This window comes from Hyalella azteca, unplaced genomic scaffold, assembly GCF_000764305.2.
Source record: "Hyalella azteca isolate HAZT.00-mixed unplaced genomic scaffold, Hazt_2.0.2 contig7843, whole genome shotgun sequence".
NCBI lineage: Eukaryota > Metazoa > Arthropoda > Malacostraca > Amphipoda > Hyalellidae > Hyalella > Hyalella azteca.
The window spans coordinates 177-25,687 of NW_025937957.1; the positions used below are offsets into that span (position 1 = coordinate 177).

Consider the following 25,511-nt stretch of genomic DNA (forward strand, 5'->3'; position numbering starts at 1 on the left):
TTATGGCAAGCTATAGCAGCATCAATAAATTTAAAACCACATATTCCATGAGATCTAGCACATTAAAATGTTTTAGTGATGAGGGTGGAGCAGCAATTCTCCCAAACAATATTCATTTAAAATGATTTAAATGAATATCAAGTATAAACCTAGAATATGTTTTAGGACACACAGGAAAATTATAGAGAAATATTTGATAATGATTAATAATAGGAGATAACCATTCACCAATGCAATTGATATTTGAAAATATGTTGAACAGTAAACACAAGCAAAAGGCTAAGTATAACTAAAATAGTCAGTACATATTTAGTGACAAAAAATTTGCCTAAGAGTAAGAGCAGAGTTAAGTGTCAAAACTGCATGGAGAAAAGATACCTATTTATACAACGTGAAAAATTCTTACCTTGTTCAATTTAGACAGAGGGAGTACAATAAAGGCTCCACCACCTCCAGATTCAACAATTATAGCACAAAATTTTGGGTTGACAGCGCAGAATGTGGAGTCCCATGATGCTTTGCTGACTCTGATATTGTCAAAACATTGTTCCCGTTTGAGACAAGTACCATAGACATGCCTGAACTTGCTTTGCCGCACCAGTCTAAATGACATCTGCAAAAATAATTCATTAGAAAAGAAACAAATCAACACAACCTTTTACTTATGCTTTTAGAAATCATGCTACACTTTTAGACAAACAAAACAGCAAATATGAAAATAGCTAGCTAATATTGCAGAAAAATTTCTTGTGCTATGCTCATTCTCACAATCATCTTTGGCATTTGCATAACTTCAACTCTATAATTGGTCTCTATCAATTTATTAGCATAGATACATCATACAACACAATTACAATTCAAGTCTACAACATTAATAAAATTTGCATGGTACCTATTCCATTTTTATATTTGTTACAAATTTATTATTCTACAAAAAATTCCGCTTTACTCAGTACTGGTGCAGCTAAATTTGTTGTACCAGGTGTAAGCATACATATATACTCTCTCAAATGATCAAGAATTCGGCTAAATTCGTGAGTCATACCTATTTTTAAAACATACCTCGAAAAACTTAAAAGAAGATCTATAGGTGACACCACGACTGCAAAAACAGAAGAGAGACACTAGTGAGCTCACTGGGTCTTAAGTCTCACAGGATATACAAGTTATCAGTGAGATAAGAAGCTCTGCCAAGACATCGGCACCTCTCAACCCACACCTAAGCCCACACTAGCAATACACAGTTCCAATGATTTCTCCCTGCTGAACGTACGACAAGAACTCCTAAATCTTACGAATTGAATCCAGACGTAGTCAATCTACTTGAAGAAACTTGATTCAGTCTAGAAGTTGAAAATATAGGTGTGAGGATATAGCTGGAAACTCACAGGTTTCGTATAAGGTCCTCATAATATTCAATTTAATTCCTAAATAGGTGTTGAAATACCGCAGTGTCAAGTTTTCCCATATTTGGTAATGAGACAGGTCATAAAATTTACATGAATAAACGCGGTATCAAATTGTAAATAAATGGTGTAAACCGATGTTTCTTTGGTTTGATCATCGCACATTGAAACAATTTAAATAGTCTATTGAATGACGAAAACTATTTACTTGTTATCGCTAATGAAAAATAAATTCAGCGAGTATCGATCACCAATCAGTAAAATTTGCGGAGAATAAATATTCGTGTATTGAAGGTGAGTGTGTTGTATATTGATAGGTTTGTGTGTGATCATAATCACAAAAAACATTTTACACTCTGAATTTAATAACAACTAAAATGCCCCAAAAATCACGATATTTTTGTTAAAAAAAATTGTCGGAGTAGGCGGGTCCGGGGAAGTGTAGATTCGGTCTAATCACCCTATTTACGGTCGGTAGTAGAAAATAACTGAATGAAATATTTAAACTAAATTTATGTTTGAACACATGCAGGAATTTTTAAATTTGAACGCCTGAAACATCGGAAGTGAAAGCTAAAAATTTGAACTCATTACCCGATACACAGCCGGGGTTTCGATCCGCGTTAGTACGTACTACAGCCAATTTATAAGGTGGACGAGCTAATAGAATTTATGTTCGGTAAGTTCTTCCTTTATGGTAAGTTTCTCTATAAGAGAATGTGCTATATCAGACCAAGCGGTCTCAGACGTAGACAACTGAGAGACTTCGTAAGGCTTCAACGTCCAGCAGGACATCAGGAATTTTGGTTAATATGGATCAAGGTAACATTGAGATATAATGTGTTTGAGAAGCACAAATTTCAAACTTTGGCATAATTACCAACATTTAGAGTATATTCTGAAGATCGGGTTTCAATAATATATAGCGGTTTCCGCGTATATTAGGCCGGAGGCCTGTCGCCGATTCTTAAGATTGCAGAACATCCACAGCTTGTTGCCGGCTTGAACTCGCAACTCACTGCATCAATTTTGCTTTGCTTAACCGCCTGGCCTCCTTGCCGATTCTGACCTGAAACTGGCGCACTGAGCGGGATCGAACCCGCGTTTCTCTGCTCCAATCCTGGTACTCTGAACTTTAACCACTGGACCACCCTGCCCAGTCCAATTTCAGTTCATATTCCTTCTCGGAGGTAGCACGCTAAAATTCAGGGTGTAGATGAGATCAAGCGCGCTTTTATTATAAAGTACACAAGAATTCTTTTACAAAATTATATTACATTCAAAGAACATGCAGTTAAAATAAAGCCTCACTGCTGTCACTACGAAGCCTTGTTTACGCGCGGTTGTGAAACGAAAATGAACGGATGCTATGGTGAGATAAGACGAGCCCGCGTAGCTAAGATACTGTAAATAACGAACTTAGCTTACAGGAAACGGCCATACGTCTACAGCATCTCCATCACGGTCAATGTTATGTCAGCAATCGTCGACTTCATGGATCAATTATGTAACCTAAGAGTGGATGGTGTAAATGACAAGTGAGTAGCTTATGAAAACGAAAAACAATCCCAGCTTCTGAAATGTCACAGTATTACATGGCACAGCCATGCAGCACTACAACGCTTAACTTTCTCTATTAATGTATGGCATATTATAAACAATCAAATTTTACGAACATTAATACTTGAGAAGAAAGGAAATTATAATGTACTTACAAATGGGCTAACACTATTCCAACTAACGTTGAAAAATCGTAGTGTAAAGGAGAAATTTTAGATAAATTTTTTCCAATTTTGACAATATATCAGATGGTTTAAATGTGTAATGAATAATCCAAGCTATTTCATGAGCACGATTAAGCAGTTAATAATAAATGATTTACATGGCTAAGCCTCAGTGATGCAGGTGTATAAAACGAGCTGCCGGATCAAGATACTGAGAAATCAGGCCTGATAACAAATGGTAGAGCATAAAATAGAGATAAGCATACGTCCAGTGCAACGCAAGATCTCACTTAAGCAATAAAGCTTCTTCTATCTTCTCCTATCTTCCTGCGCCATAAATTACCGCTCATCAACTAAAAATTTATCAATTACTGGCTATAATTGTGTCGTTTTTTTCTTCATAAAAATTTAATAGGATTTTGCTTGCTCAGTATTCATCAGTAGCTTCATCCTCATTGTTTTCACATGAATAAACCTGTTACTACACTGTTGGAAAAATTACCATTAACAGTATTACCGGCGTTTCAGTGGCCGGTCGGCACGTGAAAAGAAACACCGTGTCGCCGTTTTTATTCTAATTTTACACTAGAAATCCGTTAAACATCTGATAAAAACGGCGAAACAGTTTATTTTCACGGGGCGACCGGCCACTAGAACGCCAGTGGGACCGTTTTTTCACAGTTTTTTCTAACAGTGTAACTTTCAAAATTAATGTTATACCATTGACTGAACCCTGTCTAAAAACACTATCACAGGGAAATATCCTCATTCTAATGTTACCTATATGCGAAGTTTATAACATGCTTCAGCCACAAGCCCACAACAAATTTGCGCTCGCAGCACAGCTCATCAAAATATAATAGTAATTATAAACATATTTGAAAGAAAGAATGTGGGATTATGTCTACAAGTTTCATACAAAATTAAATCTACAAGACAAGGTTGTAAGAATAAATATGACTTGTCACAACGATCCAAAGATGACTAGTGGCCAAAAATTTTTGGGAAATGTCGGAATGACTCTTGCTTTACTTTAAGGCTATGCCAGAAAAAAAAGAAGCCCTTTAAAAAAAATCTAAAATAGTCCGTCAAGTATTCAATAACGTCCAATAGACAGTTAAACGAAGATACAGAAGAGTGAGAGTACTAGTAACAAATTTTTTGATGATATGATTGTGAACTAAGTAAGTTCAATAATTCCATTGATAAATTTGAAAATAGGATAGTTAAGAGAACTTATCAAGCGGAGGAATCGTGAATAAACCAAAATTTGCTTGTGAATGTTCTACAGCCACTCACCCTGATCACAAGGCAGTCCAGTGCAATGCTATTAGAAAGAACATGTCAATAAATAAATGCTGCAGTGCATGCTGTAAACATGGGCAGCCAGCATGTTCAATGAGAAGCCAGCATGTCTTTGGTACCACAGTAAGAGGTAGCTTGCGAATGACAAGTATATGAAAAAATTATATCACGGTGACTAATTGAATTTAAAAGCAACTTGCTATTGGCCAACGCAAAATCTATAAATTTGTAAGTATTGCGATATAAAAACATCGTGACTATGTTAGTTGCATCTAGTGTCTAGGTGCCATTTGAATTATGTAGAAGCAAGAATATTTCTTTAAAATGACTCAAATTATAATCCCAGAAAAATTTTGTACACAAAATAAATAATAAAATTCAGACCAAGCAACTCAACGTTCAGTTTAACGATGAGTATTCAATCGCCGCGTATAAATTAAAAATGTTGTATCCATCACGATGGTGGACTAGAATTTGCGGCTTTTTATCTTATGACGTAGTCNAAGCTGGCAACACTCACGTCACAAGACCGTATTCAGGAATCTGCCAGATTTTGACGACGCAATCATCAGAACCGGACGCGATGACGTTGTCGTTGAAAGGGTCCCAGGCAATGTCCAGCACAGGCCCTTTGTGGCCTCCCACCAGGGGATAGTCAGCTGCAATGCGGCCAGCCTATGGCGTATGGGAGGAGAATTTGTACATCTCACAGGTTGAATAAATACGTACCCTAAATTACATATTCATCTTGCCAAATAATGATATCAATGACCATTGTGGCCATGTATCCCTCTTGTATTCTTAGTAATTAATTCATTCAAAAGACTGCACACATTACTGGCACCCAGGATTTCTAACACTACACATGCGTAGGCAAATATCCTAATGTTATCCTAATGTGCAGCCATTGTTTGCCAGATATACTGACAACTAATTGAAAGAAATTACAATAGAATTCATGAATTCTTTGCGATTCTTCAATGAAATAACATCTTAACGTGAGAGAGCACAGCATTAATGAAACCCCAGTCATGAGAAACTGATTAATTACTCTTGCAGAACTGTACGTTCATCTGACTATAAATCAAACAAGTTTGTACTAAGAAGCCACTATTAAGCATTTTTGTTTGCTTACAAGCAGTTTTAATTGTGGAATTAAGGGGGGGATTAATAATAAATTAAATGTTTGTATCCCAATTGAGCAGATTGAGGGACACTGGCTATCTATAGATCTCCTGTGATATTTACACCCACAGATGAACAAAAGGATCAGATACACAATGAATAAACAAATAAAGATGAGGATTTAGGCTAGAGGGGAAATTAAATGTAAACCAAAGTAAAATTTTCATGACACCATAGAATGAAGAGGGACAAGAAAGAAGTTTGGTTCAATAGAAAAACTTGGCTTGATCCTAAAAACCAAACCAAATAACACGGAGAAAAAAATTCTGGAAGTACAAACGAGGAAAGAAGGAGAAGTTATAGCTTCAAAGTTATACTAATTGAAGCTTGGAGATGGTCTAGAAAAGTTAAAAGAAATGCAGGGAGAACTATTGACAGAAACAAGTCAGTTACCTGAAATTTTAATCAACAAATAAAAAAAAAACAAAAAATTACCATTATTTTGAAATTGGCCTAGAATTGGAAAAAAATAAAATGATAAATAAGAGACCATTCAGCAAAATTAAAATTTATTCACCTATTGCAGATAAATAAGGACATAACAAATAAAATTAAAACTGTTGGCAGGATCAATAACCAGGTGAATAGACAGTAAAATATTATTTTGTTATCAGTTAGAAACTTAAAAAAAAAATATCCTGACTCACCCCACCCTTTTTGGAGGAATACGTCTGAAATGATAACATTACCATTTAAATAGAAATACATAGACATTTAGGATGAGAATACACAAGATTCTATGAAAATATAAAAAAGTTTGAGAATGAAAATAAGTGAAATTTCTACATGAGTTTAAATTTATACACACAGAACTACAACTAAACCTTACAAAATGCATAGCTATACAAGGAAATTTTCACCAAGAAGTTACTGCATGAATTTATTAAATTATGTTAGTTTGATCTTCATGTCTACCTTTCAATAAAGAATATAAATCTAAAGAAAAACGTAATGGTTGCAACACAATAATAAACAGATTAACTACTGCATTACAACTGATCAAATCATTCAAGCTAGAAGAAATACTGAAATTGGGAACCCAAAATATGTAAATTGGAGTACACTCACCAAAAAAGCTTCATCCTTTGTGGCAAGACAGAGCATCAAGAAAAAATCCAATCAGCACACAAGTAAAAAGCTTACAAGTTTTTGGGTAGAGATATAAAGAAGATCTAAATATATATATATATATAACAGGGTTATATACAATGAACAGTAACTTTGTTTTGGATCCCAGTAGTTTCACCTCAGTGACCAAGATATTAACATACGTACAGACCAAAATGTCATATGATAAGATGGTGATTGGGCAAAAAAATTCTATTTGAATTTTTCATAGAAATAAATTATGACTGACTTCTAAGATGTAAAAAAAGAAGCATATGAGATGAGAGCAGTAATATTGTGTAAGCAATTGAGTTAGAAGTTCAATTGTGCAGGACATGGAATTATGGCAAGCTATAGCAGCATCAATAAATTTAAAACCACATATTCCATGAGATCTAGCACATTAAAATGTTTTAGTGATGAGGGTGGAGCAGCAATTCTCCCAAACAATATTCATTTAAAATGATTTAAATGAATATCAAGTATAAACCTAGAATATGTTTTAGGACACACAGGAAAATTATAGAGAAATATTTGATAATGATTAATAATAGGAGATAACCATTCACCAATGCAATTGATATTTGAAAATATGTTGAACAGTAAACACAAGCAAAAGGCTAAGTATAACTAAAATAGTCAGTACATATTTAGTGACAAAAAATTTGCCTAAGAGTAAGAGCAGAGTTAAGTGTCAAAACTGCATGGAGAAAAGATACCTATTTATACAACGTGAAAAATTCTTACATTTTCCCATATTTGGTAATGAGACAGGTGATAAAATTTACAAGAATAAACGCGGTCTCAAATAGTAAATAAATGGTGTAAACCGATGTTTCTTTGGTTTGATCATCGCACATTGAAACAATTTAAATAGTCTATTGAATGACGAAAACTATTTACTTGTTATCGCTAATGAAAAATAAATTCAGCGAGTATCGATCACCAATCAGTAAAATTTGCGGAGAATAAATATTCGTGTATTGAAGGTGAGTGTGTTGTATATTGATAGGTTTGTGTGTGATCATAATCACAAAAAACATTTTACACTCTGAATTTAATAACAACTAAAATGCCCCAAAAATCACGATATTTTTGTTAAAAAAAATTGTCGGAGTAGGCGGGTCCGGGGAAGTGTAGATTCGGTCTAATCACCCTATTTACGGTCGGTAGTAGAAAATAACTGAATGAAATATTTAAACTAAATTTATGTTTGAACACATGCAGGAATTTTTAAATTTGAACGCCTGAAACATCGGAAGTGAAAGCTAAAAATTTGAACTCATTACCCGATACACAGCCGGGGTTTCGATCCGCGTTAGTACGTACTACAGCCAATTTATAAGGTGGACGAGCTAATAGAATTTATGTTCGGTAAGTTCTTCCTTTATGGTAAGTTTCTCTATAAGAGAATGTGCTATATCAGACCAAGCGGTCTCAGACGTAGACAACTGAGAGACTTCGTAAGGCTTCAACGTCCAGCAGGACATCAGGAATTTTGGTTAATATGGATCAAGGTAACATTGAGATATAATGTGTTTGAGAAGCACAAATTTCAAACTTTGGCATAATTACCCACATTTAGAGTATATTCTGAAGATCGGGTTTCAATAATATATAGCGGTTTCAGCGTATATTAGGCCGGAGACCTGTCGCCGATTCTTAAGATTGCAGAACATCCACAGCTTGTTGCCGGCTTGAACTCGCAACTCACTGCCTCAATTTTGCTTTGCTTAACCGCCCGGCCTCCTTGCCGATTCTGACCAGAAACAGGCGCACTGAACGGGATCGAACCCGCGTCTCTCTGCTCCAATCCTGGTACTCTGAACTTTAACCACTGGACCACCCTGCCCAGTCCAATTTCAGTTCATATTCCTTCTCGGAGGTAGCACGCTAGAGGGCTTTGCAGCCTATGAAGTTAAAAGCTTTAGCTGAGTGCTCATAGCCACTGCATACGAATACTCAGTTTAAGCATGCCCTCACCTCCGTTTGGCCTAACCTACGCTCTTTACCCCTAACAATACTCCCAAACCAAACCTTTGCTGACCTAACTCAACATATTGACTGTGGTAAGTAGAATGGTGGGGAAATTGAGAAGGAAGAACCAGTCATCGCTAAGTAAGGTCGGAGTAGATGAGGCCGAATAAAATAGCTTGCATAAGCATTGGCTGCAGAATAAAAAAGCGTGCATTAGCATTGATTGTAAACTTAGGTATAAGCTTTAATAGTGCGCCACTGGTCGGGCTATATACGCTGTTCTAGAGGAATCTGTGACTTCTGGCTCTGGGGCTAAGATTAGTTTTGCCTGCTGAAGCGGGACGTTCCAGGACTTATACAAGTGTTAAATTTGTGGCCCACGGCTACGACCCCCCAAAATGTGTGGCGTGGCAACTGAATAGATTTTGATAAATTTTTACGTCTGGAGGCTCGGAATACGACAGACATAATAGAGTTGTTAATGGTTCAGGCGAAGGTGTCTTAAGAGGGTCTCAGGCATGTATTTCTTCTACCAATAGCATAATATGTAGGGGGTTTGATATGATGTAGCTTTGCCATTACAGTGTTTCACATGAAAATTTTCTGATCATGACTCCGTGTACTTCCTAAGTTGAAAGGGTTTAAGATGTTGAAGTGTACTCGTACTCTCATTTGCATGCATCACTATTTATCGAGGTATGTTATGTATATAACCACAAAATCCCAATGTCATATATGTTTTGGGTACTATGAGTATAATTATTTAAAATATATTACGATAAATATTTAATTAATAGTAAATATATTTAAAATAGAAATGGAGATTGGGTCATGTCTCCAAATAATGTCAACTAGAATTCCTTTCGTTCTAAGTTGTCCACTAAGAAAGCGACTATTTTTATGATTGCTAAATAAATATATCATGTAAATTTTGAAGCGTAAATTTACGTGATTTGCGAGTTATTAAATTTCAAGGTACAAATAAATAATGAATACATTTTCCGCTTGTATTTATATAATACAAGTACAATGTATATTATATTAATTTGGAACTGCTTTACATATATGACTAAACTTGTCGTTCAAAGAGAACAAATAAAAACAAAACACGTTATATATCAGCGTAGGAAAAAATTCAAATATATATATCAATTTAGTTAAGAAAAATAAGGAGGAAGATGACGTCATAGGAGCGTGCCAATATCCAAACCATCGTATTGGGTTTGCTTGCGAAGCCCAAAAATGTTCGGTTAGAAATTAATAACTGTTCGACTAGAAATCAAAACCAAAAATAATTTTGGAAATGAAACTGTATAACAATTTAAGTTGGAAACAACCACGCAGAAATAGAAGCCTTAGGATCATACAAACTAAAATCTATGAATCAATTCATCTCCATCGATAACAATGATAACGTTGATATTCCTATATTTATCAATGAGGCTAACATATATCAGGTGATAAATCATTCAACATTGCAATTGTTATCACCATTCGTAGAATTAGATAACAACCAGTAGGTGAGCTGAATGTTGATAAGTTCCGCTAGAATAATTTTAAATTCAGCAAAATTATTCATAAATGACATCAATTATGTACAATGATATTCAATTAAATGAACGCAAATAATTTACGATCGTGAAATTTTTTTATTACTTGAGCTCAGATCTAGTATGTTCAATATGATTTTACCAAACTTATTCAATGACACTAACTGAATTTAAATGAAGTTTGGACTAAGATTATTAGATATCTAAACACTGAAATGAAACTTTACATTGTTTACCAAATGGTACATTCTAAGACCACGTGAAAAACAGACTGTTAGATTAACAGCAGTATTATTTAATTAGAATTCAATGCTAATTATTTGACTAGAACCATACATAATGCCGTTCGTCTCGGAAGCTGTTGGGTGTAAGCAAGCAATTAAATTGCTTTATCAGTGTTGTTAACGGAACCGTGCATTACCGTAATAATGTCTCAAGCTCTACTATATTCCGATGTATACTTGAGCATTGTACCTTAATTAAACATTTAGTCCTTGTATTACACATTAATATTAAAATTAAAACACTTAAACTTAGCGACAACAAGCGTATAATTAGAGGCAGCATAGGGAAATGCATTCAACTCGGAAGATTCTCATTAAAACTTTCCTCTTAAACGTAGACTTTGACATAGAATTAAAAACGATTGCGGAGATTGCACATCCAACGATTGCGGAGATTGCACATCCAACGATTGCAGAGATTGCACATCCAACGATTGCGGAGATTGCACATCCTAAGATTGCAGAGATTGCGCTTTCGTCGATTGCCGAGGTTTCAAAGATTGCAAAGTTTGAAGACAATACAGCGCGTGAATGGGGATATTGAAATATTCACGTTTAGTAATAGTAAATCTCTGCCATGAATATTTTTGACACGAGTGCATTTATTAGTTTGATTGAATTACGAAAAGGGTTCCGAATTTTCAACAATTTAGAGGCAAGGAAAATTGTTCCTTGTTCGTTGTGGTTTGTGAATTTGAAATGTTTACGATAAAATTATTAGTAAAAAGGGAAGAATGGTTGAAAAATATGCATTGTTAATTCTAGATCATTACATCAGCAACGTTCCTCCAAAGCATCATTTCTGACTTGCAGAAAAGGTGGAGAAATTTGGTGATTTTAATTTAGTATAGAATAGGGAAAAGGTAATATTTTATGCACTCAGTGTCACAAAGTGAACCCCTTCCGTATAATGTCTCTTGAAAAGACAAGATCATCGATAGGCCTCTTCAAAAATAAGATTCGAGCCTCAAAACACGATGTTTGATACAATATATTGATGAAATTATACGCTAAAGTCAGTTATATTTCTAATTAATTTCACTCATGCTCATATATTTCACATAACATTACGAGTATCATGTGAAATATTAAATTTTGATTTTATTCGAACACTTTTTCCAACATTTTTTTCAAGGTGGATTTCATTTTTATTTTGATTTTCATGTTTCAAGGAAGAGAAATGCGTCGAATGTCATACTTAAATATTGATAATTTGATTAGAGATAAAATATATATATTTTCTTAAATTCTGCTCTGCTCAGGCTCCGCAAGTTCAGCCGTGAAATTTAAGAGTTTTAATGAATAGTAAATATCAACCAGTCTTTAACCACGAATTATGAAATCTTCCTATGAGTTTAAATGCCGAGGAAAATACATTGATTTGCAGACGACTTTAAAGCTTTTTTTTCTCCGCCGTGAATCAAAATGGCATTTGAACGAATGGGAATTTGAAGTGAAATAAGAAAAACCATTGAAAGCTGCGAAGTAGAATTTGCAGTGAAATTGAAATCTTATTTAAATTAATGGGATTAATATTTAGCACTGAGACTAAAATCATATTTAAATAAGTGCGAATTGGAATTTGAGGTCAAATCAAATGACGTTTGAACGAATGGGAATTTGAAGTGAAATAAGAAAAACCATTGAAAGCTGCGAAGTGGAATTCGCAGTAAAATCTTATTTTAATTAATGGGATTCATAATTTGCACAGAGATAAAATCATATTTAAATAAATGCGAAAAGGAATTTGAGGTCAAATCAAAATGACATTTGAAAGAATGGGAATTTGAAGTGAAATAAGAAAAACTATTTAAATCAAGAGGGATTGGAATTGCCGTGAAATTGAAATTTTATTTAAAGTAATGGGATTCATAATTTGCACTGAGATAAAAATCATATTTAAATAAATGCGAAAGGGAATTTGAGGTCAAATCAAAATGGCATTTGAGCGAAAGGGAATTTGAAGTGAAATAAGAAAAACTATTTAAATCAACAGGGATTTGAATTAGCAGTGAAATCGAAATCTTATTTAAATTAATGGGATTCATAATTTGCGCTGAGATAAAATCATATTTAAATAAATGCGAAAATGTATTTGAGGTAATTATCAAGTAACATTTGAACTAATGGTAATTGTAATTTGAAGTGAAATAATGAAAAAAAAAACTTTTAATCAATAGGGATTGGAATTTGCGGTGAAATAAAATTGAGATTTTAATCAATGGGAGCAGAATAAAAATTATACAAAAGAATGAATTTTTTTCGTTCTTGATCACAAAAAGACTAAACAAATTAGTCTTACATGAGTCATTCTTCTTAAAATGCATGTATAGAATCACAAACGAGCATTTCATGTCCAAAAACACACACGAACAATTTATTAAAATGAACCTGGGGCCATACTTTCAAAACTCGCTAAGTGAGCGTAAGTACTTACGCTCTATTTTCTTGTCTACGATTGGTGGATTTTGCTTGCAAGGCCGTCAATGATTGGCTGATGAACTTACGATCTCTTAACTTTTTTGAAAGTAATGGCACTGGTGATTGAAATAGAAACATGATCAGCAAATGATGCGTAATTACCAATAATGATGAGCATGCATATTAAAAATCATCGGAATCAAGCAGCGGAAACAATCGGTCAGGCGGTTCAGTAGGCATTGCCTGCCGAGTTTTTAAACAGGCAGTCAACTTTTTTTAACCGAAGCATGCAAAATGTTTTTTTTTAGACTAACGGTCCAAGATTGCGTTTTATTTAGAACCATGCCAAGAAAACACCACATAGAAACCCGTTCAGGAGACAGTATCACTTTATTACTTTATTTATCCCTACTAACTCCGGACTCATGAGGAGTGTCCTGGAATTAATAAAATTTTAGAAAAAAAATCGCTAAAATGCAAATCTTTTACTTTCAGCGTATTACGGTATTTGAAATAATAAACGGCTAAAGTTCTTGGAAGTCAATAGCAAAATTCTGTTATTGATAATTAGCCGTTGACTCGTCAGTATCACGATACTGATGCCCTCCGTTAATAATTAGTCTGATAACAAATGTGATACACTACGTGTCTGACACTCTAGAAAAACTAATGGGCCACAATTACCAATTAATAGCAATTTTCTTGCCCTTAGCTCGAAAAGAAAGTGGTTCATCATCACCAGCTGGGTGAGGATGACCCACAAAAAGGCACGAAAAGTACATCACTATTTGGACAGCCCCATTCATTCAATCCCGTGCGCGCTGCTATAGGATGGGTACAGGATGCTTCTACTTGTCGTCTATCACGGCTCTCTACATCACGGCTCTCTACATCACGGCTCTCTACATCAACAACGGCTATTGTGTTCTACGAGTTTACAGGGCTTGATTTAAGTTTGCGGGCGTTATATTATTTTACGTGGTTCGACGGAAAACAGACTGTGCAGTACAAATGCATTCAATTTTATGTGCATGTACAATATTATTGTAACATTAAATCCTTGCGCCACTTACCGACTGAACGGTCGATCAGAAGCGTAAAATTAAAATAGAACAATTAAAATAAAAAATTTAATTAATTAATAGAAAATTCGGGAATTCAGTCATGGAGCTGCTAAATCCTTTAGCTGTAAAATGATCAATCGGGACATTCCGTCCGCTCAAAAATCAGTAATTTAAATATTTTTAGATTGACTTATAAATTGGACATTCAACACATATTATAAATTTATTATAAATAAAAATTGAACTATTGTTACTTCAAACTCTATCGCCAAATAATTGTTTATTTCGCCATTGTAACGTACCATTGTCTGAACAATTTGCTCCTTATAAATGAGCAGGAGTCCGAATCTTGTCAAGCGAGGTCTTCAACTTCGTACTTTCTCATAGTTTCCAAAAGATAAGCGAGAAAATTAATTCTAACCAAATACGACCACAAAAAAAAAAGAGTATCTTATTGAGCATATTTGATTATACACAGAATTACACAGAGTAAAAGAGTATCTTATTGAGCACATTACGTAGGATTGTTTCCGTGAAATTGCAGGTTTGGAAGAAGTCTTTTTCGAAAGTTCTCGTTAATTTTTTAAATAAATGCATTCAAATATTAAAATGTTACTAAACGTGATGTGTTCCCTAATTAACAACAGGGAAAAATGAATCAATACGATAAAAATTCTACTTTCCTATTCGCCGTTGAAGCTCAAGAACAGATTTGAAATGCATTAATATATTTCAGATAAAAAACACACACATACGGTACATGTATAGGCTCACCGAGGACAACCATGGAGGTGGCGAAGAAGGAGTCGATGTAGGAGGCGTACTTTGGCTCGAGCTCCCCCAGACCTCTGGACACGAGCCTGCAGGCGCAGGTGAGGACCATCTCGATGAGGAACCCGTACAGCACCGGCACCTGCAGGTCTGCTGAACACACGTCCACCCCGCGGCCTACGTGTGTCACCGCCAGCTCCATCACCCACAGCCGCTTCACCCACCTATGTGGTGACCACGGTGGGTTGATATTGGGACCACGGTGGGTTGATATTGAGACCACGGTGGGTTGTTATTGAGACCACGGTGGGTTGATATTGAGACCACGGTGGGTTGGCATGATATGGGGACCACAGTGGGTTCACAAGATATCGGCACCACGGTGGTTCAAGATTAAGATCGCCAAGACTGGAGCAGCGAGTTCGATTTTCACACTAGCTGTGAAAATTCTGGCCGAAAACGTCAGGTCGCACGGTGGTTAAGAATCAGCTACGGGCCAACAAGGCCTATTCAAAAGCAGAGTCCACTATTATAGCTAAGCTCACCTGAATGAAGCAATGCCACCGATGACCTGGGCCACAATCTTCGTCACAACCTCCTTAGGATCAGAGCCGGTCTCGACGTACTCCTCCAGCAGGCTGTAGGGACAGGCTGTGGCCGCACCCCAGGACTGGCCCCACCACACCGTCATGAGGAAGAGATACAGAGCGTATGCTCCTACGCCGTAGTTGTCAGCAACTGAAAAACAGGTACAGAAACATCAGTAAAATTGCGAAGAAACGAGAAGAGATTTGGCCTGTGACGAATTTTGCAATCTTCGAATATTTTTTGTGGAAAATTTTAACGGCCGTTCTCTCTTGTTCAAAGTTAATCTTCCTGACTTAATACGATCGTCTCTTTTGTGTACAAATGCAGTTGTACGCAATGCGCATCAACGTCAGTCGGAATGACGTCACGCAGCTTTTATCCCAGACCGGCGGAGCATAAAGGGAGAAGTTGCCGAACAGAAAATGTACTTGTACAACCCACATTCGGCTGTACGAGTTTATGCCGAGCAATGTGGTGTCTAGGTTTCTGATAGCGACTTCAGGATTTTAGCTTCTAAAACTGGTCTTTCTGAGTTGCGACTTTTAGAATCCTACTCACATATGATGAGCTCAAAGCAGGTGCTACTCACTGATGATGAGCTCAAAACAGGTGCTACTCACTGATGATGAGCTCAAAACAGGTGCCACACATCTCGGCAGATGCGACGAGCTCGAGGATGGCACTCCTGACGAGGTCGTGGCTGATTTTGGACACGACGTGTGTCCTGATGACGTGCGACAGCGCCATCTGGGTGATGATGGTTAGCGTCGAGACGATGATGGCAAGCATCTGTAGAGCAGAAGGATGGCGGAGAGTGTCATTTGAGGATACTTGGATAAAATAAAATAATTTTTAGGTGCAGTACAGAGTGTAATCGCTACGAACAGTGATGTGCAGAGGTCAAAGGAGGAATAACGGATAATAATGAAAACCATGAAGTAATTAAAAATTATAAAGGCACTATTGTAAAACAGAGTGAGGAGAAAAAAAATTGTAATGGATAATGACAGGCAGTTGCCAACGGTGCTAGTGTAGTGAGATACGAAGAATTATATTTTAATATGTGTATATTAGAATCATTTACGTAGATGATAACTACGTCAATAAGATTGTTAGAGAATCTGTAGTTGTTATAAGAATTCGACTGTGTTAGTAGAACATAGATATAAATGGAATGGTATAAACAGAATGGTATAAATAGAATTGAATAAATACACAATTCATTATAATAAAATTGTATGGGAACGTCACTACTTGGATGTTAAATTATCAGAACATTGGTGAATTCGATCATTGATTCAAGAGTAGATGATATATAATCTATAAGAATGAGTGGTAGATTTGACAAAATAAGGGCATTATTACTTTTAAATGTAGGTTTAGAATGAATTGTTTCAGGTGTCAGCGTAAGGATATCGTGTGAAATAAACAATTCGCATTACTATATGGCCGCCGCAAAAAAAAAGACAATTGCTTAAAGTCAGAGACCTTATATACTGAGAATAGAACGAACATCAATCAAGAAAGTGTGCAATTAAATTTCGTACAATAAGTACAGTAATCGAACCAAATTACCTTCGAAAACAAAGCTTAAAACTTTTCCATGACAACTGAATTACATCCTTTTAGCCAAGAAGAAAATTTTTCAAATCGGAACTGTTGTAACTGGATTCATTTTTTTCTATTTACGTTTGTGGGAAAAATTCTCTACCTTATAATCATTAGTTTTCATATATTCTGTATTTTTAATTTAAAATTGATTGAATATGCGACAACGCTAGTCTAACTGGACCATTTTCGAAATAAATTATCTTAATTTTAAATGTCAAACTTGCAAAGGTTTAGCTGCCGCGAAATGAATAAGTTTATTGGCATAAATTATTACATTTATAGCTCCAAAAAAGTTATCCGCGAATTTCAAAACGAAAAAATCCAAGTAAATTCAATAAATCTTCAATGAAAACGGTTTCATCGAAGATGTACTGAATTTATTAGGACTGCGATTTAAGCAGACAAATAACATAACAACTTATATGAAAAAAGATATGTAACAATAAACATTTCACCACCTCCGAACGCATGCGTTGCAGCTGGTTAAGTCTATTCCCATTCCCATCAACTCCTCTGGAATTCACGCAATTCCCAAACTTGACCTATAGGAATTGGAGCCAGGGGGACCTCGACGTTGATAATTCAATAACGAACAAAGGCTTAGAAAAAAATGCGTTCAATTTATTTAGATTTCATGGTTAGAATTTGTGACAGCATTTATATATAATTTCGAAAAATTTAGCATGTAAAAATATTTGTTTAACCTTTTTACATTGTAAAGTTTCAGGTAATTTTTAAATTCATTGCTGAATAGGAATATTGTTTGAGTTTGTTTCAAAGATCAACTTTGGGCCATTATCCATTGAATTCGACTGAGGTCTCGCACATATCTATGTAACGTCAACAATGTTGTAGTACGAAAAAATGTTCATGTAATTGAATTTGCTTTAATTCAAACATTGAATATGTGTTCTTATTTAGCCACCAGTGAACGGTCGCTGCTACGGCAACAAAGTGGCCAGATTTAACACAACTCTGGCAGGTTTTGGACGCTGGCCAGAACGCTGGGATGTTGCATAGCAGCCGCTACACACGCTGTATTTAGCCGCTTAAATCCCAGGTAGATCGAGGGGGGTGGGAATACCATTTCATGCACATTAGTTTTTGTTTTGAATAACTTTGGTAAAATTACCTTAGTAATATATTATATGTATCTCTCACCCATTATTTTTGTGTTGAATATTTTCCGCATGCTAATCTAGCAAAACATTAAATGGATCTCTCACGTTTCAATTGATTTTAAGACGCGAGTCAAGAAAATTTATTTAGCAGGCATGTGTTCTTTACTGTATAGATTTGTTAAGTCAATATTTCATGCGAGTTGCATATTCTCTGTTTCTTTTATAATTTAATGCTTGTAAAATGATTAGCTTTGGTTTGGAAAGCATGAATTAAGCCAGCACAAAACAGCATGTTGTCTTGTTCAACCCCAAATATCATATTTGTATGTTCAACCCCCAACATCATGTTTTTATGTTCAACCCAAATATCATGTTTTAATATTCAACCCCAAATATATTATCTTTGAATGCTCAACTTCAAATATTTTGTTTTTATGTTCAACCCCAAATATTATGTTTGTATGTTTAACTCCAAATATTAGGTTGTCATGTTCAACCCCAACATCATGTTTTTATGTCCTTCCCCAATTGTCATGTCATGATCGATGCCCCAGCGCCCTACTTCCGCCCTGTGCGCGCGCTTATTTTTTGATAAGTTAAATGTTGGGCGCAGGTTCCGTGGAGTTGTGCATGCAATCGAGTTTTTTATGAATGTGAGTGTTCCACTGTACTCCCTCCGGTCACTGCACTGCAGTGCAGCTACAGTGATCCGGTCACTGCATTGCAGTGCAGCTGCAGTGCACCGGTCACTGCATTGCAGTGCAGCTGCAGTGCCCCGGTCACTGCACTGCAGTGCAGCTACAGTGATCCGGTCACTGCATTGCAGTGCAGCTGCAGTGCCGCCCGGTCGATCCAAGTAGCGCGTTCAAGCAACGGGCTCCGCTACTGCAAACTCTTACGAAATTCGACAAGCGCACCACGTGAACGTGAGGATGAACATACCAGTGTACAGTATATTAATTAAATGACGAAGAAAAAAGTAGTTGACAGAATCCGGGATTTTTTATTGATTTAGGTTAATGAAAGAAAGTTGCGAATGTGGAGTAGCCAAACGCTGTTCAATATTTTTAAAAATAGATATAATCAATGTTACCAAATAATTGCGTTAATTAACGAAATTAATCGAACAGAAGAATTACTTCAATTTATTTTAAATAAAAATAATTTTTATTTAAGCCTAAATAGGATCTTGAAACAATCGATAATTATTGCAATAAAAAAATTAGCAAATTCACTTTACGGGCAAAAGATGCGAACTTGAATGAAATGGCGATGAAATCTAAATTTTCAGGTGATCAATCAAACAAATTATGTAAGATTTTCATTTCATAAGTTGGACTATATCTTAAATCTTGAGAGTTAAAGAAGTACATAAAAACTAGCTACATTGTCTTCAAGTTATTTGTACTTTTCAAGTTGAATGAACTTCTAGCGCTGAAAATTTTAATTTCATGAGTACGTGATTATTTTTGTATTAATAATGATAAATGACGCGGTATAAACCGTACAAATAATTACGTTGATTTCGTGATAATAATTATGCAGGTTTTATGATAAGAATTATACTTGTTTCGTGATAATAATTATGCTGGTTTTATGATAAGAATTATACTTGTTTCGTGATAATGATTATGTTGGTTTCCCACTTTCTTGTCATGAAGATGTTCAAATGTTATATAATCTTGTTTTCAATTATCGGCTCAGAAGATCCTCAGTTATAAATCACCATCTCCTCAGCTGCAAATCACCAGCACCAGTTACGTTCGACTCATCTTCGCAACAGAAATGAGTATCATCTATGTAAACACGTCACTCTCAGTTTAGCCACACGTTCATTACATATATATTATGATTTAAATCTGCGATTCCCATGATTAGTATCATCATGTACTTCATCATAATTTTACCCTCAATATCAACAGTCTCTTTTTCTTAGCGTATATAAATATCAGATACTTTTTAGTTAATTTAATAGTAAAAAACTACAAACGCTCGTATAAAGACACCGGTGCCATGCATGAGCGTAACCGCCCACCACCATCCACGGTGACGGCTGAAGCCTTACTAGCGCCGGACAAATTTCTCGGGTGCCCTCAAAAAAAATTCCGGACGAACGGAAAACTCGTGACGCGATGCGTCCGCAGCACCGGATGCAAGGACTTCCCTTCTCTCACTGAGAAAAGACAGCAATGTCGTCTGGTGGCTCAACGGCAATAGTATCCTGTATTTTTAACAGCAAACAGGGGAAATAAACAATTTTTTTTACCACGCAAATTTGCGTCGCAGAACAATGCGTAATCCATGTACTCAAAGAAATTAGTGAAACATTGTCCAAATAGCGATGTGTAGCCCAGCATTTTAAAAGACGTATCAGTTTTACGTTTGCTCTCAGCTCGTATTGTGGGTGCGAAAGTATGTCACTATTAGGACAAGATGACCTATTCATCCTCATGAGAAGGAGTGGGTAGAAAGATCTGAGATCTTTGGTAGTCCGTATGCGTTTTTTAAAGTAAATTATGCAATTACCGAGCTTGGAAACTGAGTATACCTAGTGATGAGTCACCACCTAGTGGTGAGTCAAGGCCTTAACTTATGCATCAATTAACCACTGGACAAACATGTCTGAAGGCTATGTTCTAGCAGCAGCAGCTGTGTGTTCCATGCGAGGACTTCGACTCTGATGTTAGATTCAAGTCACTCATCATTTGTCAAATTATCATTCTCAATTTATCAATACAACTGTTGAATATTTCTGAAGTTACGAGCAAGCTAATGAAAAAGTCTTACGAGAGACAATCCCTTTCTCTATTATACTGATCAACTAATCCATCGCAATTTCGTCGAATGAGTAAAAATTTTCAGGAGAAATCCTGAGTCGTACGACGATTATTATGTATACTTTTCAATACCAGTTTCTCGTAATCGTTGTTTTCTCGAATATGCTTACTTACAGTCTGCATCTTCATTGAGAAAGATCTCACCTTGGCGCTCATGTCAAATAGGCCCGTTGATAATATATTTTTAGTAGAACGGAACAGACCTTACCGCGTGCTGCATCGGTGAACGGTCACTCAAAGATGTCGTTTTTGGGTTACTCTATATGTTATAGTCTCATAAATATTCGATAGAACTCGATCTTAATCATAACTTTAGACGACAAGGATTCATGGGTATTTATGATGCTTTTCTTCTTCGTGAAGGTAAAACCTTCTAAGAATTATTTGTGCAAAGACTTAATGTTTCTAATCACTCGCCATCCACAAATTTGGCCTCCAGAAGATCGTGTCACTGATAATGCTTGTTGACATCCAAAACGCAGTAATTAATCGTCACTCACAGATTCATCCTCTGGAAATGGCGTCACTGACGATGGTTGTTGCAAGAGAAGATGCAGTACATAACTAGCAGCCACAAATCCAAAACGCAGTAATTAATTGTCACTGACAGATTCATCCTCTGGAAATCGTGTCACTGACGATGGTTGTTGCAAGAGAAGATGCAGTACATCACTAGGAGCCACAAAGTCACGAGTCTTTTAACGAATTGCAGGATTGTCTCCATCAGGTTCAGCCCACGGGACACCCTGGGCGCAAATTCTATGGCCAGCGACATGACACGGAATTATTAATCGAGTTGCGCAGCAAGAAAAACGTAAAAGTTTTTCGTTTTCGAACTTGAGGTGTCCAAAAGAACTTTGAAATCTATAGAATAAATTGACTTGAGAGTTTTTCAAAATATGATTTCGATGTCCGTTCGCTGAGATACGCTTTGTTCGGTACGTAACAGCTATTTAGCGAAGCTCGGTATTCAATTTTTTTTTTGTTATCAAGAACTATTTTTTATCCTTTAGTTGTTATAAATCACACGACTTGAGTACGGCTTGGACCGAAATGAACGACATCGTGCACAAGACTGGAACATGTGCGGAAGAGTTTCTTGCGTTTGCTTAGCACAAGTAAACACCGAACACTTGCCGAGACTCCCAACCTCATACGTCACTCACGACCTGTTCAGCGTTCAGCAATGTAGAAAAGTCACTCACAGCCAGGTCAGCGATGTAGATAAGTCACTCACAGCCAGGTCAGCGATGTAGATAAGTCACTCACAGCCAGAGATATAATGTTAGGTCTTGTTTAGGTTTTATGTCTGTCTTTGAATTTTGACTTTTAAAGTGATTTTATTCATTTTAGTTTAGTCGAACTGATGATGGAGCTGGACTCCGAAACGTTTTCAATATCGATATGGTGAATTTTCTTGGCGTTTTCTTTGCTTTTAAATTCCTTGAGATCTTAATAAAAGATGAAAGCTATAAATGTTAAATGAATGATCACATTATTATTATATTTATTTAGAGCATTAACGGTTCTAGTGCGAGAGGTTATAGTTCGCAGATTTTGTAGCTTCAAGCCATAATGTTTTTTTTTTTTTGTCACTGAATTTCCTGTTGATAATACCACTTACAGATCAAATAAATTTGTATAATGAATTAAAACGGCATGAATTCGCCTAGGCTGCTGAATGAATGATTTCAAAAAAATTGTGCAGTTTGGTGGGAATTTCTCACGGGAAAATTCAACAAATATTTAAAAAAGGGATGGAAAAAGTTCAAGCAGAGCTTAAATGAGATGTTTATTTAATATAATTAAACAAATAAAAAATGTACATTTTCTGGTTTTGGCCATGCTGCAATAATGTAGAATTAAATGTTTCGAACACGCAATTTACTCACTTTTATGGGATATCCGGATTTACCCGCGGATAAATCAAGCAAATGAAGATAACTTTTTTCGAGAAGGTTACGATTTTCACCCCACCTATATCATCTGTTTGAAATACGAATAATAATTACGCAAACATCTTCATACTTAAAGTTGAACTCTACTAATGTTGGAAACAAATGGAGGTGTGATGCAGTATATTATATTATAATACAAGAATAATAGTATAATGTATCATAGTACAGTTATTATAATGCACAAATTCTCGCGATAAAATATAATATTATCTTGAATACATTGATATTTTGCACTTAGTTCCTGAAATCCTATCTATACTCGACTTCCACGAAACATAAATTGAATGTAGGATTAAATTTAACTATCATTATAGCACATTTAAGATTATTATTAAATATTATTAAATATTATTATGCTTAACGGTTAATGTCACCGTGGTACATATTCAAGCGGTTTTCTGATGTCACATGGAATTCATTGGTGCGGCTTGAAAATCGCTTAAATTATATTTGAAGACCTAGCTGCAGCTCGGTGCTGATTATTTCACTAATTATACTTCAACCGAACAAAAAAAATATACGATGGATTTATAAATAGTATCGATGAAACATATTCTCATGCCACAAGTTACACGGCACGATTTCAATCCACGACAGGAACCACTGACTTCTGCGATGCAACCACCCTGCACAACTGCGTAGGCCGCACTGAAAGTCTACCGTGGTTGCCCTCAGTTTTACCCCTACTGAGCAGTGATTTTTCTCAAAACCCCATGAACAATCTTATATTGTAAGTTATTTGAAGATTAATGTTTTGCGATCGTGTTATCTGAGCCTTAATCTATTTAGGCTCTATGCGGTACTCAAATCCTTATTTCGCGCAAATAATATATATATATATATACTAGAAGTAAACAAGTTACTTACTGAGAAGAAGTCAGCTTGCATTGTCAGGCTGTTCTTATATATTGGCATTGCTTAAGTTGGAAGAATTGGTCGAGAAATTGAGTTCTCTTCTAACTTCGGTGTAAATAACTTTGCGACTAACACTGAACAAAGTTTAAAAGACGATGCTGCAGTGTCGATGGTGAAATTTTGATTAAAAAACTGTGACAATTATTGAGTAACCTTATGCTTTTTTCAATGTGCAATGAAATTTGCCGAAAATTAGTTTATTCACGTCAAGTTCGAACCAAGCTTTATAGCTTTCGATAATATTTAATAATATTTATTAGTTGTAGTTGATACCTCAAATTCGTATCTATGTACAACCTAAAACCGCTATATCAGCACCCGGGTTGAGATCATTATTAGTAACTTCGTTTTGAGGTAATAACGCTAACTGCAAGAGAACGTTGAGCTAACTTGGCAGTGAGCGCAGGTGTACATGCCTTGCCAAGCTTCTTAAATGCTAACACCAACGCTAGAACTCTTAACAGTTTTATTGACGACTTCAGTTATATGAAGGTATTTAAGAACTTATAATGTTGACAAATTCTACGTGAACATTTTCATAATATTTACGCAGGAAATCCGATGAAAGGTATTTTCAACATCGAAGCGGTAAATTTGCATCAGTCGAAATTCTCAATCATCTAAGTGGTAGTTCAAAAAATTCCTCCAAGGATACAAAAAAATGCCACTTTTAAAATACGGGTAAAGTTACTAAGTTATGCATTCGAACTTATTAGTTATTTGTGTAGATGAGCTTTAGTTTAAAATGCTTATGAATTTAAGATATCATCAAACAGCCTAGATAGAAGGTAAGAATACAACGGGGTTTTGGTATTTTTTCTTGTATGGGTTGGCAAGTTACATCAAGAAGCGATTAACCGTTAATTACTTCTAACAGCGGAATGTCCGCTAGAATTGGCCGCGTATTCATCCCAATATTATTATACATGTGTTGACAAATGATGATGGAATGTTGTTAAAGACGTAAACGTAATGATGACGTTAACAGCTTATTGTGGTATCGTAAAATGGCCAAGCCTAAATAATTACAGTGGCGGATATGGCTATACGACCACCAAGTTTTTTCTAATATTTTTTCTTTCACCAAAAATACGGAAGAAATATTTTTTTTCATTAATATGCGATCTTACCTTTTTTCGCCTTAATTGCCTCAATGCATCTTCTCTTCATGCGATTTACCAAATAATCTAGAGTCTTTTGAGAAATTTGATCCCAGGAACGAAGGATAGCCGTGCTCAGGTCACTCACAGATTGGAGCTGGCGCTCATTTTGGTAAACATCTCTCGCCATGATGCCCCATAGGTTTTCAATGGGGTTGAGGTCAGGACTAAGCGCTTGCCACGGCAACAGGGTAATATCCTGTTCTTGGAACCACTTGTTTGATGACTTTGAGATGTGAATTGGAGCATTGTCTTGCAGGAGAACATATGATCCATCGTGTTTCTCATCGGCAAAAGGGAGATGATTGTCAAATAGCGTGTGCTTGCATGCCCCTGAATCTTGTCTCCCTTGTAAAATAGCTCGAGTTGATTTTCCTTTTCGGCTAAACGCACCCCAAACCATGACTGAACCAATACAAGATTGCCGCATGGAAAATAATTCAGGCTCACGGTCCAGTGGTGCCAATAGCATTGCCATCCATCTGGACCCTAATAATTGATTTTTTTTTATCACTGAAGATAATCTT

General features: G+C 35.9%; 2 protein-coding genes across 2 annotated transcripts; both read right to left on the reverse strand.

Moving 5' to 3' along the window:
- Positions 1-406: 406 nt before the first annotated feature.
- Positions 407-1,260, reverse strand: LOC108681720 (coronin-1B; the record flags this gene model as incomplete). The annotated part of the gene is given in 2 exon segments (XM_018170785.2): positions 407-613; positions 1,063-1,260. A coding segment is annotated over 1 exon segment (207 nt), but the record flags the coding sequence as incomplete, so codon positions are not given.
- Positions 1,261-13,382: 12,122 nt separating this feature from the next.
- Positions 13,383-21,493, reverse strand: LOC108681718 (aquaporin-11). The gene is made up of 5 exons (XM_018170781.2): positions 21,160-21,493; positions 16,003-16,171; positions 15,340-15,532; positions 14,798-15,018; positions 13,383-13,396 (listed from the first exon to the last, which is right to left on the reverse strand). The coding sequence occupies exons 1-5, from the start codon at positions 21,169-21,171 to the stop codon at positions 13,383-13,385; spliced, it is 609 nt and encodes a 202-aa protein (XP_018026270.1). The 5' UTR covers positions 21,172-21,493.
- Between the last annotated feature and the right edge of the window lie 4,018 nt (positions 21,494-25,511).